The 14,464-nt window shown below is 39.8% G+C and overlaps 1 protein-coding gene across 1 annotated transcript in view; it reads right to left on the bottom strand.

Annotated features, from left to right (window-relative positions):
* The window catches only part of col27a1a (collagen, type XXVII, alpha 1a), a 68,243-nt gene that overhangs the window by 10,016 nt on the left and 43,763 nt on the right, over positions 1-14,464 (bottom strand). Inside the window, exons 15-36 of the mRNA XM_034897199.1 lie at positions 14,341-14,394; positions 13,389-13,433; positions 11,560-11,613; positions 10,952-11,005; positions 10,549-10,602; positions 10,410-10,463; positions 9,817-9,870; positions 9,613-9,657; positions 8,107-8,160; positions 7,948-7,992; positions 7,807-7,860; positions 7,661-7,714; positions 6,299-6,352; positions 5,532-5,585; positions 3,236-3,289; positions 2,914-2,958; positions 2,320-2,364; positions 1,996-2,049; positions 660-713; positions 393-446; positions 188-241; positions 43-96 (exon numbers count right to left, since the gene is read on the bottom strand). Coding sequence (XP_034753090.1) covers positions 43-96; positions 188-241; positions 393-446; positions 660-713; positions 1,996-2,049; positions 2,320-2,364; positions 2,914-2,958; positions 3,236-3,289; positions 5,532-5,585; positions 6,299-6,352; positions 7,661-7,714; positions 7,807-7,860; positions 7,948-7,992; positions 8,107-8,160; positions 9,613-9,657; positions 9,817-9,870; positions 10,410-10,463; positions 10,549-10,602; positions 10,952-11,005; positions 11,560-11,613; positions 13,389-13,433; positions 14,341-14,394 — 1,143 coding nt within the window. The remainder of the gene's footprint in view (positions 1-42; positions 97-187; positions 242-392; positions 447-659; positions 714-1,995; positions 2,050-2,319; positions 2,365-2,913; positions 2,959-3,235; positions 3,290-5,531; positions 5,586-6,298; positions 6,353-7,660; positions 7,715-7,806; positions 7,861-7,947; positions 7,993-8,106; positions 8,161-9,612; positions 9,658-9,816; positions 9,871-10,409; positions 10,464-10,548; positions 10,603-10,951; positions 11,006-11,559; positions 11,614-13,388; positions 13,434-14,340; positions 14,395-14,464) is intronic.

The raw sequence follows: 14,464 nt of genomic DNA, 5'->3' as shown, positions 1-14,464 counted from the left end.
GGGATGTTTGATAATGCAACATCAATTGGGAAAACACGCCACCTTAGCTCCATCGGGACCAGTTGAACCAGCTTCTCCCTCTAGGCCTGGCTCTCCCTGTTATCACACACACACACACAAAAGGTTAATGAATAAACAGCAGCGCTTGATATAAATACATTTGATAGTTTAATGCTGTTGAACACACCCGCTGTCCAATTATTCCCTGCTCTCCGATGTTCCCATCAGGTCCAATGGCTCCCTGACACACAGACACATAAGCATCAGGGACAGACAACATTCCTTCTTGTAGTTTTAAACATTTCTTTGATCAATTAAGGCATGCAAAACTTAATATTAATCTAAGTCAACTGGAAGGTGAACATAAAAACTGCAACAATATATTATCTCACCTTCTCCCCTGGCTCGCCTGGCAGTCCTTGTTCCCCCAGCTTGCCTGGAGGACCCTTTAAACACACGCAGAGAACGGGGGAGAGGAACATTTTGAATGCTTCTGGGCAGACATTAAGGGCTAATGAGTCTTTGGCATAAGATATGTACAATTTGTCCGGGGCAAGTTTCATTAAGTATTGTCATGGGAGAAAGAAAGAAGAAACCTCTGAAATGTGGCTTAATTAGTTTAATTGGACAGCTAACTGTCAGTTTGCAAATTCTCTTACCTTTTGACCAATTTCTCCTAACAGTCCCACAGTCCCTGGAGGCCCAGGTGATCCCTTTGAAGTGACAACACAAATACTTTAATGATAATCAGACTAAAACCAACTGGTGATATTTCAAGCTAATCGACATCAGATCAATAAAGCAAAAAAAAGAAAAAAAAGGAATGTTGAATGAATGCAGATGAGCCAACAGCAGTTGCATCAATAAACCATTTGTACACAGTTTGGCTCTGAATGCAAGGATTAACTGTGTCATTAATTATGCTTCTTAAACATTGATGATTAGCCATGAATGCTTCTTAATCTCAGTGCATATAAATAATGTTTGCTCCCTGGCTGACTTGCACAAAAAAAAGAAAGTTAACAGCAGGGCTCAGAAGTGTATTATTTAATCACTGAAAGGAGCTGTGAGAACATTGAGAATGATCAGGAGTGAAAAGATGATTTTCAACACTGTATAAAAAGAAGACTTCATATTGAAATGGTTGATGGGTAACTATATGTATCTATACATCTTCAGGTAACTACAATAGCTTGTCTAAATCTTAACAACTATTAAACATCTATTCATAGCTCACAAAACTGTGCAGATAAAAACACATTTTATAGCTTGCATTCAACATGAGCTTGTAATTGTTAATTACCTGTATTTACCCTTATCTTTCCTATTGTAGGTAAAGACAGTCTGCTGTAGGAAACAAACTACATTCAGCTGCCTGAGCGTCCACTTGAGATAGCTATAGCTAGAGATCCATGTTTTATTTAATTGGAAACAGGAGAATATTAGCTCTCTAATATTCATTTGTACCACTGAAAACAAAGAGGCAATGGGTGCCTGTTTCTAATTTTGGTAATCTATCTTTTTCTGTTCTGCTTCTTTTAGTGTGCATAAATAAAACCACAATAGAATAGCAAATCTTTTACTGTAAATGTTTTATCCATCATGGCACTAATCATATATAGTTTACTCTAGAGTTCAGCAATTTAGCATATCTATTAATAAGGTTCCTTTTCCTTTTTCCTTTTCAAAAAACGCTCTGTTCAGTTAATGCCCAAAGCATGCATGCAGTTCATGGTTCTGCCACTACAAACGTGCAAACGTGTGAAGGATGAGACAACTCTCTGGCTGTTCTGGAGGAAACGTTTAATACAGGCAAATATATTTTTAATAACTAATAAAATGTGTCTTATAAACTTTCTCCTGGCTATGATATTTTGTGGCTAACAGGGCTGGGCAGAGAGAACCAAGGTGCAATTTGTTGCCAAAGAAAATCTAATATAACTAGTAGGTATGGTTATGAAAAATGGGGAGGAAAAATTTGATGTAGGGTCATACCGGCTCGCCTGCTATTCCCTTGTCCCCAGGAGGTCCTGAGGGCCCTTGAATACCCTGAAGTCAGAAGACAGAAGGGTTAGTGAGTTCAAAATACATGTACACATCATCTTACATTCATTAAAAATTCATTGTTTTTGTGAAGATTTTGTGAGTTTTTCACTGTGATGTCATCAGCAACAGAACATAGCTAGTGTGGTTTGTTTACACATAAACCTTCTAGATACTATGCAATATAAAACTTGTTGATTTGGCCTTCATCTGTGCATCTTAGTCTGTTAAATAGTACATGTTGATTATTTCTATGTATAAGTAAAGTGAACTCACAGGAAAACCTTTAGGCCCAGTTTCCCCTGACTCTCCGATCTTCCCCTGTGGAGACACCATATAAGGAAGAATATGTAAAACAGGATAAAGACATGCTATTTATGTAATAATAATACATTAGTACAATATATGACCATAGTACAACACAAAACAAAGCAGAAGAAAGAGAGTTGTGCCTGTGTGGCCACTAAACTTAAACTTGTCATTGATTTTTACTGAGCAACGGCAAGTGCACTTCTCTTAACCTTTTTCAATTCATAAAGATCCTTGGCATTTTCAGTGATGTACTTTATGCCCAAAATAATTTACAGAAGTGGAGTTTGTAGGTTGACTAAAATATTCTCCCAACAATGAGCCATGCAAATAACTTTGATCAACTGTCATGCATGTAAATCTGGCCCACAGTCTGTAGAAACCTTCCAAGGACAGTTCTCTCCTCCAAAGTGAAATGTGGTATCTGACTGTGGGCCTCACTGCTGGTATCATGCAGGTCTTCTAAATCATTCTGATGCTTTGCCTCTCCAGAGGAACATAACAACCAAAAAAATATGACAAGAAGGAGTGGAAAAGTAGAAAAATACCCCAGTGCTTTACCTGTGGTCCAGGAAAACCTATTTTTCCTGGAGGACCATCAGTACCCTGTGGAGAGAGGGAAGGATGAGAGATAGCCATGTGCTGAGACATGTCAGTTTACTGTATATTTCCTGCCTCCTGAGTGGAGGGAGAAGGTGTGCAGCTTGCTGCGTTTGGTGCACAAGATACATGTTTCCCCCTAAGAATCTATTTTATAATGCTAGAATATATTTGTTACACTATTACATGTTGATGTGTGGAAATTACTCTTGTGTCTGCACAGCTTAATTATTTACCAACAAGGAAATTCCAATAAATACAGGCAATCAAGTCAGATTCTTACCGTCTTGCCCTCTAACCCCATCTCTCCTGTTGGACCGTCAGGCCCTATCGCTCCCTGAAATACAAGACAGCTGTCACTTCACCAACAGAGGTCACTGTAATACAGCCAGACAGTCAAAACACACTGTAAATAAACATCTCTGTAAAGTGTATTGATGCTATAAATACCCCCATGTCAAAGGTAGTGTGATGGTCTGTTAACTACCCTTAAAGGATAAACTGAAGTTAATTGTGTTTGTGTGTATGTGTGTGTGTGTGTGTGTGTGTGTGTGTGTGTGTGTGTGTGTTTGTGTGTGTGTTTGTGTTTGTGTGTAAGTCTAAGCTACTGGTCTCTGACGTGCATTATTTTAATAATAAAGCACATACAGATACATACTATTCACACTGAAACACACACACACACACACACACACACACACACACATACACACACACACACACACACACACACACACACACACTGTCAGAACAGTCTGCCTGTTTAGATTACATGGGTGCAACTGTCAAACATAATCAATTTAATGTGCTTAAATGCCTCCCAGTCTAGTGAGCAGTGATAATAAACGGGAGCAAGGCAGTGGACCAATACAGTCCATCGGCTATGCACCTGCACATCTTTCTCATCTATACAGTGGAATATGATGGCTCACTGACTCTTTAAAGATCCTTACATAATGTGATACTCTGTGTGGGTCAATCATAACCAACAGTGTTAATAAATCACAAGGGATTTTCTCAGGATCATTACTGTAATTATTTTACAGGAGAAAGCAAATATATCATGACACAGCCACACAGGCAGCCTTGTTGTGTGAGTGGTTGATTACTGGGCACAGGGGGAGTCGGGCCCATGGACAACGCTGCTAGCTGAAGTGCTATAAGCTTATTATACATAGAGATGGATAAGCAGCACTCATTAACATTCCTGTCTGGGGTACCGGTTACCCACTGCTTACGTTTACATTGCCGGATCAACCGATGGATGTGTGGGGGAAATATTTCACCCTGTCAGGCCTCGAAAAAACACAATCACTCAAATATTGTGCTTCAAAGATAATTAATCAGACTGAGTTACCCTGATTTGTAACACAAGTTTCAAACAAAGGCAGCAAAAAACAGCAAGAGCATGATCTCAAAACAATCAAAAACATAAGTTTAATCAAGCTAAATAATGAGATGATACTACTGAATGATAATTGAGATTAATTCTCTTAAATATGGAAAACATTAACTAAAAACTTGTAGGTCAGACGTCAAGAGGAGTTATTGATACAAGGCATGATTAGCCAGACTGGTGATCCCTCATGGCTGACATCTCCAAATTTGAGTTCATATCTTAAAATAGGCTTACATGCAGGCAGAGAGAAACAAAACTTAGAAAAACTGAGACAATAGGGGTGCTAGCTTCGAAATTGGTCTGATGCCCACACACACTTTTATCTCTGGTGTCTGACTCCACACTATTTCCCTGTTCCCGTCCAGTGCCAACGTTTCTGAGAATGAGGCCCGATGCTACATTGCTGTCAACATTAAGGCCTTGTGCCTTGTGCCAAGTGGCTAACATCCAAAAGACATAGTGAAGTCTCTGTGAAAGTTGTAAACATTTAACACAACTATTTTTTTATTTAAATCATCTTATGAATGACACAGTCCTTAATGTTGGACATCTGGAACTGTCTGTCTTATATCGAATCGTTGACAGGATAATTGTAATCAAAATGGAATCGTGAGTTCCAGTGAAGATTTCCCCCCCCTAGTGTGTATAACCGTGACACTAGGGGACAGTAATTACATTCTGTCTGAATATACTGTACCTGTATATTTGTGACATCACCACCACCAGTTTCATTTAAATGTACAGTGTCTTAATACGGGCTCAAGTCACTTTTTACAAAATGGGACCTTTAATGATTTTGATGCTAATGTAAAATACCTGTCCACTAGAGACTTTCTAACATTACATGTCTAAATTCGATGTAAACTACTGTGATGTGATGTGATGTGATTAGAAAAGACAATGTCCATTAAACACACATGACCTCAGTTCAGAGGCAGTTCCATATCACTTAATTATGTCCACCCACTAAAGTTTTTCCAACAGCTCAATAACAGCAGTGGCACATGGCTCCTGTAGACACACATTACAGCATGCATAAAAACAGCAATATGATGTGTATCTACACTCTTTTACAGTGTTTATGATCTGTTCTTAAGGCTGGGAACTATAATGCACTGACTGCATAGCCCAAGTTAACAACTAAGCTGCAAAAACAACAGGTGTGAAACTTCAAACTCACCCGTAAGCCTTTGGGTCCTCTGGTACCGGCTGGCCCAATCGCTCCAGGAGAGCCCTGACAAACAAAGGAAAAGGGGGATAAAGAGGGAAAGAGAGGGGGAAAGGAGAAAGGGAAGTAGAGATAAAACAAAGGTTTGCACTGACAGAGCACAGAGCCCCCTGGTTGTTGACCCAGAGGGGGTAGCCTGACCTCGGGAACACACTACGGGGTTTGTTGTTGGATCCGTCACTCACACCAATTAAAGGGCCTGCTCTGGAATCCTGTCCTGCTGCACCCCAGAGTCTCATATTTATGTTTGTTTTGGTGGCTCAGTGGCCCCCTCCTTCAACCAGTGCTCAGCCCACACTCAAACCTGACCGTGGCAAGGACAGAGCATGGGGGGGCAAGAGCAGCTTCTAATTGGTTATAGGTGTTGCGCTTTTGACTGACAGGAGGTTAATGCAAGTTCAGCAGGAGGCTGCCAGCTCTCATAATGCTCAGACAAAAACCTTAGCTGCAGACCGTGGGTTGTTAACACTATACATAACTGTCATCAAAAGAAATACCTCAGAAACAGTTACTCAAAGACATCTTTGTTCCTCTGTTAGCCTTTTAGCTATTATTGTTTTTTACTTTTTCTCTGGAACAGCCATGTTTGATAACCATGTAGATATAGATATAGATGTTGATAACCATACAGCTCATTGACTCTACACTATCATCTGCAAACACTATCAAGTGAAAAGAAGGGAGAAAAATGCAAAACAGGCAAAGGAGAGGTGACTTACTGGTCTTCCTGGTGGTCCTTTGGGCCCGGTCTCACCTGGTGTCCCTTGGTGACCCTATCAAATGTACACAGACACAAACACACACACACACACACACACACACACACACACACACACACACACACAAGCATTAGTAAAAATATACTGTACATCTGCATAAAAACTCAACACAATGAAAGCAAATCTACTGTTAACAATAAGAGACAATGGGGAAAAGAGAAAAAAAGAGAGCCTGAGGAGATGATTTTATATCTGAAAACATACTGCTGCTTTTTGGCTGCTTTTCTTTCTCCTTTATTGGACCTCACTTTTTGGCTGGACCATTTGTAAAAGCATAACTATGTAATGGGGAGTATTTTCAGTCTGACCGCTCAGATCAGCTGAGTGCAATAAAATCTATCCAATACGCAAACCAATAACACAGTAGGCAGCTCTGATCTCATGCATTCAAGGAAAAAGAAATCATAAATGTCTGCAGTATGAGCTCTCTGTTAACAGCTACAGTATATATGTCTTCTGGTCAGCTCCATTCACTTTGTACGATGCTATCTTTTCCAGGGGGTCTGTTTCTATTTTACATCTGAGAGTCCAACAGAGAACTTCCTTATAAGTTTGTGTGTTTTATGTGTGTGTGTGTGTGTGTGTGTGTGTGGTTACGTCCCTAGAGAGATCCAACTGGCTGTCGGCCAGCAGGAAACGTCTCTCTGTTTCACCAAGAATGATGACTAAATTCTTATCCACTCCAGCTGGTCACATAGTATACATTAGATGGTCCATATCAGATGCAGACACTACATGACAGAGAGGGCACTTGCACTGTTTGAAAGAGCAAGGTAGGTGTGTGACAGCGGAAGAGTAAGGATCATGAAACACAAGGCCTTTGGGGACAGTTGTCCTGCAGACTGAAGACAAACTATGAATGGATGTCTGGAAATGGCTTACTGGCTTTCTTTGCTCTTTAATTGTTTTCAACAGATCCCATTAGGTGTTTCAGAATGTAAAGTCAGCACTTCCTCTGTCCATTTAAAAACGTTAAGGAGGTAAACCATTGGACGTGCTCCATTAGAACTATTTCGTCTTTTGTTTAAACCAGTGTTACGACTTTTTCCAGCTAAAGGCCTTCTGCTGAGTGCTAAACCACAGCTTAGAAAACATGATCCTAAATCGTCAATGGGGTGATGGTGGTATTGTGGTATTGACCTAATCCCACACATCAGTGTATTCCCATGGGAATAACACACACGGTTTAGTTTCAGATGATCTTTTTTTAGAATGTTTAAAATGATACCGCACCCAGAAAATACTGTGTAAGCTGAGCTAATATTCATGCATTCTCGACTGTCCTCAAACATTGTGTCTTACCGTTGATCCCTTTTCTCCAGGTGGCCCAGGGTGGCCCATCTCCCCTCGATCCCCCTAAACATACATGAGCATAACGGTCAGTCTTCAAAGTCCCCTTGGGCAGACTTAAACGAATACCTTTACAAGGAAAAAACAAATTATTTTACCTTCTCTCCTGCCAGTCCCGCCTCTCCCACAGGCCCGATGAAACCCACCAAACCCTGAAATACACAGACTCAGTGTTGGATGGATGAATGGATAGACATTTGGGGGGAAAAAATGGAAGTGGCAATTTCAGCATTTCTTACTCTTTCTCCCATGGTTCCAACGTTTCCTGTGACACCGGACTCTCCCTGCAGAGATATTACAAGTGTCTGTTTACAATAATTAAATATTTAAATATGTATCTATATTTTGAGTAAAAGAGCAAAAAATTTACAGTATATGGGAGTATTAACTTTATTCACCTTAACTCCCTCTGGCCCAACCTTGCCAGGAAATCCTTTCCTGCCCATTCTACCCTGAAAAAAAAGACAATGATGGATGTTTAATTACAAGACATACACTTGCCAATTAACGCATCGTTAAGATTCATCCCAAATTCCTGATGAATAAAAAGGATCCGCTTCCTATGAGATGACAGTTAGAGGAGAGAGCTGGAATGATGTCTGCAGCTGTTGCAGCTCACTGTACATGACGCTGAAACGTGCAATGGCGTGTACAGGTAATGCTGACAGTACATTTTGGCATGCTGGGAAAGTGTTCAATGACTGAAATGTTCCCCTCGCACAGACAGTAATTCACGAGGTTAAGAGGGGGCTGAGTGCTTTTTTACCAGCATTAACTCCAGGTCAGATATATCTAAGCCAAACTCCTAAAGACTGAGTGACTCAACAATTCCAAAGTTTTACTCCAAAAAGGTTGGCAGCTTTCATAAGACAGTAAAGACTAACACTGTATTTCACTCAGAAGCACACAGACAAAGCGGATTATTGTAGTAATATGAGAATTAATAAGAGTGGTCCAGGATTTGTGACTTGTTATCACCGATTTAGATTTATGTTGCTGATTTATGTACTTTTTGACAAAAGAAAGGAAGACTAAGAGAAAGAACAGAAATTGCACAAAGAGAGAGGGATAAAGATGAACTGAGAAAGTGACGGAGATGGTAAGAAAGGGAGACAGAAGGTAAAGAGAGGGTGTCATTTGGAGCGGAGCAGTGAAGCTAAAAGACAGCTGGCTGAGGAGGAGGAGGACAAGTTGGAGGAGCTTTGGCACATGGCCGGAGATCAATCACAGCTCCTGAAGGAGTCATACACCTCTCCCCGTTGGATGGAAGAGAGAGGGGGTTAGAAACGGGGGAGAATGGAGGGGGCAAGAGTGAAAGAAAGTACAGGGTGACTGTAAGTAGAAGGAAGATAAACAGGTAGGATCTGGCATAGTGAAAAAAGAGAATGTTTGAAAGCATGTCTATAACTCTAATGGCCAATTTTATTTGTGAATCAGTAAAGCATTCAATGAATAAGGTCAACAAATATTTCTGCAAGGGTCCAGTGACATCTTCCAGCAGTTTTTGGCAGCTGCAAATATTTCCACATATAAACACGGTAATGGCAGTTATCACCCCCTGGTGGCCAGGAATATGGACTGCATGCCGTCCTTCGCATTGAGAGGACTATCGTCTCTAGAGGCAAGACATAACAACCTCCATTAAACCCCAACTATACATATCTACAACTTCCCTTCAATGCAAACCAAGAACAATCCATTAGATGATGATTGATTGTCATGAATGTTCACAGTTTAAAGAAACATGCAAACTTACAAGAGTGCACTACATACAGACTATGACTAAACACCCATGGATGTTATTTTCTAACATGCTACACTTGTAACGGTGATCCCTGTTATCAGCTCTCTCTCCTTCCCTTCCACCAGCCGGGCAACACCAGGTGTTTATCTGGTTAACTCACCTCAAGTCCTGTTGGGCCCGGTGGACCGATCGGGCCTTCATCTCCCTGGAAACAGATGATATTGATCTTAGCATGAATTATGTTTGGGGACATAAAGCAGCCTTCAGCAAAGAGAAGCTTTGTGCCATTAAACTTTTAATGCTTTTTGGCGCTTTGTGGCGCTTTGTGTTCGTTCTAATGTGGGTGGCAGTCTGACAGGCTTACCTCTAAGCCAGGCACCCCTCGGGGCCCCGGTAAACCTCTGGCCCCTGGTTTTCCCTGGTTGTGTAAAAAGAAATCCAATGAATGCTAATGTACAAAGGTAAATGTGGTATTTACACAGATGTTATAGCCATAAGTGGTGTGTCTGTCGGTCTGTGTGTCCACCACTTTGGTTCAGACTGAAATATCTCAACAACTGTTGGATGGTTTATTGTGACATTTTGTACAGACATTCATAGTTGCCAGGGGATGAAATCTTATGACTCTGTGATTGTGATAACACCATTATAAGGTCAAATTTGTTCAATACTTTGGTTCATTTCTCTGCTGTGCTTTGCTTTTAGGGCTAATTATCAAATGTTAGTACGCTACCACACTAAAATAAGATGGTGAACACGGTAAACACTATACTGCTGAATATCAGCCTGTTAGCATTGGAAAAGTACTGCTGCACCGATATATATATATATAAATATATATCAACACATGAAATCTCACAGAGCTGCTATCATGACTACAGACTCATTGTCTTGTTTTAGGTTTTAAAACATTCAGCAGTTGATAGATTACTCAGCCAAGATGATGGTTTTGCTCACCTTTGGTCCTTCAAGGCCGTTCTCTCCCGGTGGTCCCATGTCACCAGGGAAACCCTGTCATAATTTAAAAAAAATAATGTTTCTACTGGCTGTCTGAAATGCAGACCCACACATTCAATGCAGCAATATGGCTACAAACCTCAGGGCCTGGCGGTCCAGGTGCACCAGCAGGGCCTCTCTCTCCTAACTTTCCCTGTGACAAAGACAAACAAGAACATGAGAAATGTCTTAAAGGAATAGCTGGATTTCCGGGAAATAGGCTTATACGTTTTCTTGCAGAGCGACATAAATGAGAAGCTCATTATTGCTTGATAATCTGTTCATTCAGTTTTAGGCTACAGCTTGTAGAGCCTAGAGGTGCTGGTACATGGATTTTGTTACCTTCAGACAAAGTCGGGCTACCTATTTCCCCTTGTTTACAGTCTTTATGCTAAACTAAGCTGCTGGCTGTAGCCTTATATTGAACGGACAGATATTAGAGTGTTGTCAGTCCCAAAATCATTTACATGAAAAGCATTCTGGTCACTAAAGCCAAAGCTAACCTGTGGTCCTGGTTTCCCACGGATGCCTGGTAACCCTGGAGCCCCCTGGATGCCCTGTCCAAAACAAACGCAACACATAAAAACTAAGACACACAGTCAGAGAGTTTTCAGAAGCAAAAAGCAGAACCTGGAATTAGAAAACATTCGACATGCATGACTCTGCTCAGTATCTCTCTTATCTCTTGGGACCACTCTCTGTTATGATGCTAAAAGGGTTAGATTTTGCTTACTCACACACGCACAGACACACACACCGACACACACACACACACACACACACACACACACACACACACAAACACAAACACAAACACACACACACACACACACACACACACACACACACACACACACACACACACACACACACACACACACACACACACACACACACACACACACACACACACACACACACACACACACACACACAGGCTTTACATAAGAATTTCCATTCTGTAAGCTAGACAGCAAACATCTGGCTGAGTCATTTAGCAAAGGCACAGTTCTACAACAAAGGTAACTGGATGGATGTTTTGGAGGCAGCATGGAGCTCAGTGTCTGTCACGTTTATGCCATGCACATGATATGTTGCAGTGGTGATCTACCTTGTCTCCTCTGTACCCAATCTCTCCTTGTTTTCCGGGAATCCCAACGTCACCCTGACGGAGAGAGGAGACGAATAGTAGGACGGATGAGGTGCGGACAGAATGAAAAAGAAATGAAGAACATTAGGGGGAATTGTAACTTCCTACTTCGTAAATCACATTCATCTTTTTCGACAGGCAATAATAAATAACTCTCTGTACATTATGAACATTCACACACAATGACACTAGTTCATCACATTAGCTAAATTCTAATGTTCATGTGGTGTCAATCTGTCTTATGAAAGGCACTGATGGCAATTATTCAATCCTGTAAACCCACGCCTTGTTGAATAAGCCAAAGTTCAACTGATTAATTAAATAATTATTTTAACTCTGGTCTGAGTAGCCTCCTCACAAATGTAAAGCGCATATAGTTGGCATATTCTTTTATTCAGACCAGTCATTAGAAGCTTAAGTAACTAAAGTGGTGCAGTAATGTTTCATTCAACTCTGGCATATCATTTCTTTTCTTTCCTTTTCAAATCTGGAAAAGGTCAGTTATAATTTTATGTCCTCCAAGTTCAATTATTGAAATGCATGTCTATCTCTGCTCTTAGAAGGAGAAACATCAACTAATCTAATGAAGAACAATTTCGAGATTGTCTAAGCTTACATATGGGATTATATATTTATGAGTCTGACCAGTTCCTAAGAGTCAGAGCCTTTTAAGCAGTTACCAATGCTGGCTTGGTCAACAGGCTCTTGCTAAGGCCCCTAAGTTGTAAATCCTCCTGTCTGAGTATCTCAAACATGCAAAGCCAGTGTTCCTGTTTCAAATTTTCTGTTTCTTCGTCTTTTTCTAGCATTGTCCTAATTCTTTGAAATTCTTTTCAATTAATGTAAATTTTTTTTCAATTTTTCTTTATAAGAAAATATTTTACTGTTTTATGTACATATTTTAGTTTCCTTTTACAAATTTATTTGGTTAATATTGTCTTTTTAACAGTTTGTAACATTGGTTATAAAGCTGCTACATATTTTAATTAAACTTGTAGGAAAAGTTTGACATTTTGTTAAATATTATTATGCACTTTCTTGCAGAGAGTTAGAGGAGAAGATTGATACCACTCGTATGTCTGCACAGTAAATATGGACCTGGAACCAGCCGCTAGTTAGTTTAGCTTAGCTTAGCTTAATGACTTACTGGATATAGCTAGCCTGGCTCTGTCTGAAGTCTTTAAAAAATCTGCACACCAACACCTAATATCTCTAACCTAATATATTGGTTTAATTTAAACACAAACTAAAATGAGCTGGACTATTTCTTATCCAGATCAATGCCTGTTCCTAGCTTTGTTCTCACTGTCAGGTTGCCAAGGCAACCAGCGGAAACTCCAGGAGGTTACTGCACTGACAAGAAAGGTCCAGCACATAACCACCCGGAAAAAAAACAAATAGTAATTTTAATGCTTCTTTTTTTTTACCAATAAAATCCCAATGCAATTAAATAAACAAGATATAATGTGAAATGTTGAGGTACTGGTAAGCAGATTTCATTACGTTTGGACAAACTATTTCTTTAAAATGTATTTAACAGACTGCTGACTGCCAAAAAATGAATTGTTTCACAGAAGATTTCATATAAATTACATTCTCATCCCATCTCATGCTTTATATAAATATGACAATCATCAGAAGTTTGCATCTGTGTGGTTGAAGGTGGGACCTAGTGAAATCATGCTCTATGTCTAAGGGTTGGACAGAGATGGCTACAATAGGATGCAAATGAGTACATATCCATCACATGCGTCTCAAACACAGGCCAATAACAGGAATATTCAGATCACCTTATCACCTTTCAGTCCTGGTTCTCCTGGATTTCCTGGCACCCCCTGGAACAAACACCAACAGATGGATTAGAAAGGGCCCCCCAAAAACAGCAGACACCTAAATGCAACCCTCATGGAAACATAGGCTGCTAAAAACTGTCATCAAACTCTTCTTACTGGCCTGTCTCTTGCATTGATTGATTGATATCTTTATTTTATCTAGATCTTTATTGATATCTATATCTTTATTGATTTTTATTTTCCGTTTTTACACATGCAAAAAGGAGTAGGCAGAAGTAAAACTTATAAACTCCTACTCCTTTATACTCTTTCTACCCTGTTAATTAAATTAATTTCAACAAAATAAGTCTACAAGGATAATACATCTATAACCCATGAAAATATGTATTCAAAGTTCTATTCCCATTCATATATTTACCCGTTCACAAAAATATTTATACACATACTACAAATTAGTCAATATATTCAATATGAGCCCAGATAAATGATTGCCTTTTGTTCCTCTGTATCTCTGGAATATAATTTCTTTGTTTTCTTTTAATCTGTTTGAAGAGGAATATGTTTGGATATTGCTTTAAATCATTTTTTAGTTTATTCCACAGTTTAGTGTCACTGACAGATAAACAGAAACTCTTCCTTGTCGTTCGAAAACAGGGAGTCTTAAAATTTGACCTTCCCTTAAGTCGTAGCCCCCCTCTCTTTAGAAAATCTTTTCTGTACGTTGCCAGCCAATAAATTGTTTCTCGCCTTGAACATAATAACAGCTGTTTGAAGTTTGACTAGGTCATATGATTTTAATGCTTTAGACTGTAAAAAATAATGATTTTCTTTTCATAAAATTACTTATAATATAACTGAAAGTGCAAACAAGACAATACAAATTAGGACAGTGGAGGTAATCGTGTGTGTGTGTGTGTGTGTGTGTGTGTGTGTGTGTGTGTGTGATTACCTTCAGTCCATTAGGTCCCGGAAGGCCCATCTCTCCCAAAGGTCCCATATCACCCTGCCACCAGAAGAGGGGACAAATAAGAAATTGAGATTGAGTGATATCATTCACAAAGTAAGGATAAACA

The sequence above is a fragment of the Etheostoma cragini genome, chromosome 16 (genome assembly GCF_013103735.1).
Source record: "Etheostoma cragini isolate CJK2018 chromosome 16, CSU_Ecrag_1.0, whole genome shotgun sequence".
In the NCBI taxonomy this organism is placed as follows: Eukaryota; Metazoa; Chordata; class Actinopteri; order Perciformes; family Percidae; genus Etheostoma; species Etheostoma cragini.
The sequence above is the reverse complement of the archived record's forward strand: the minus strand, read 5'-3'. Positions and strand labels throughout refer to the sequence as shown.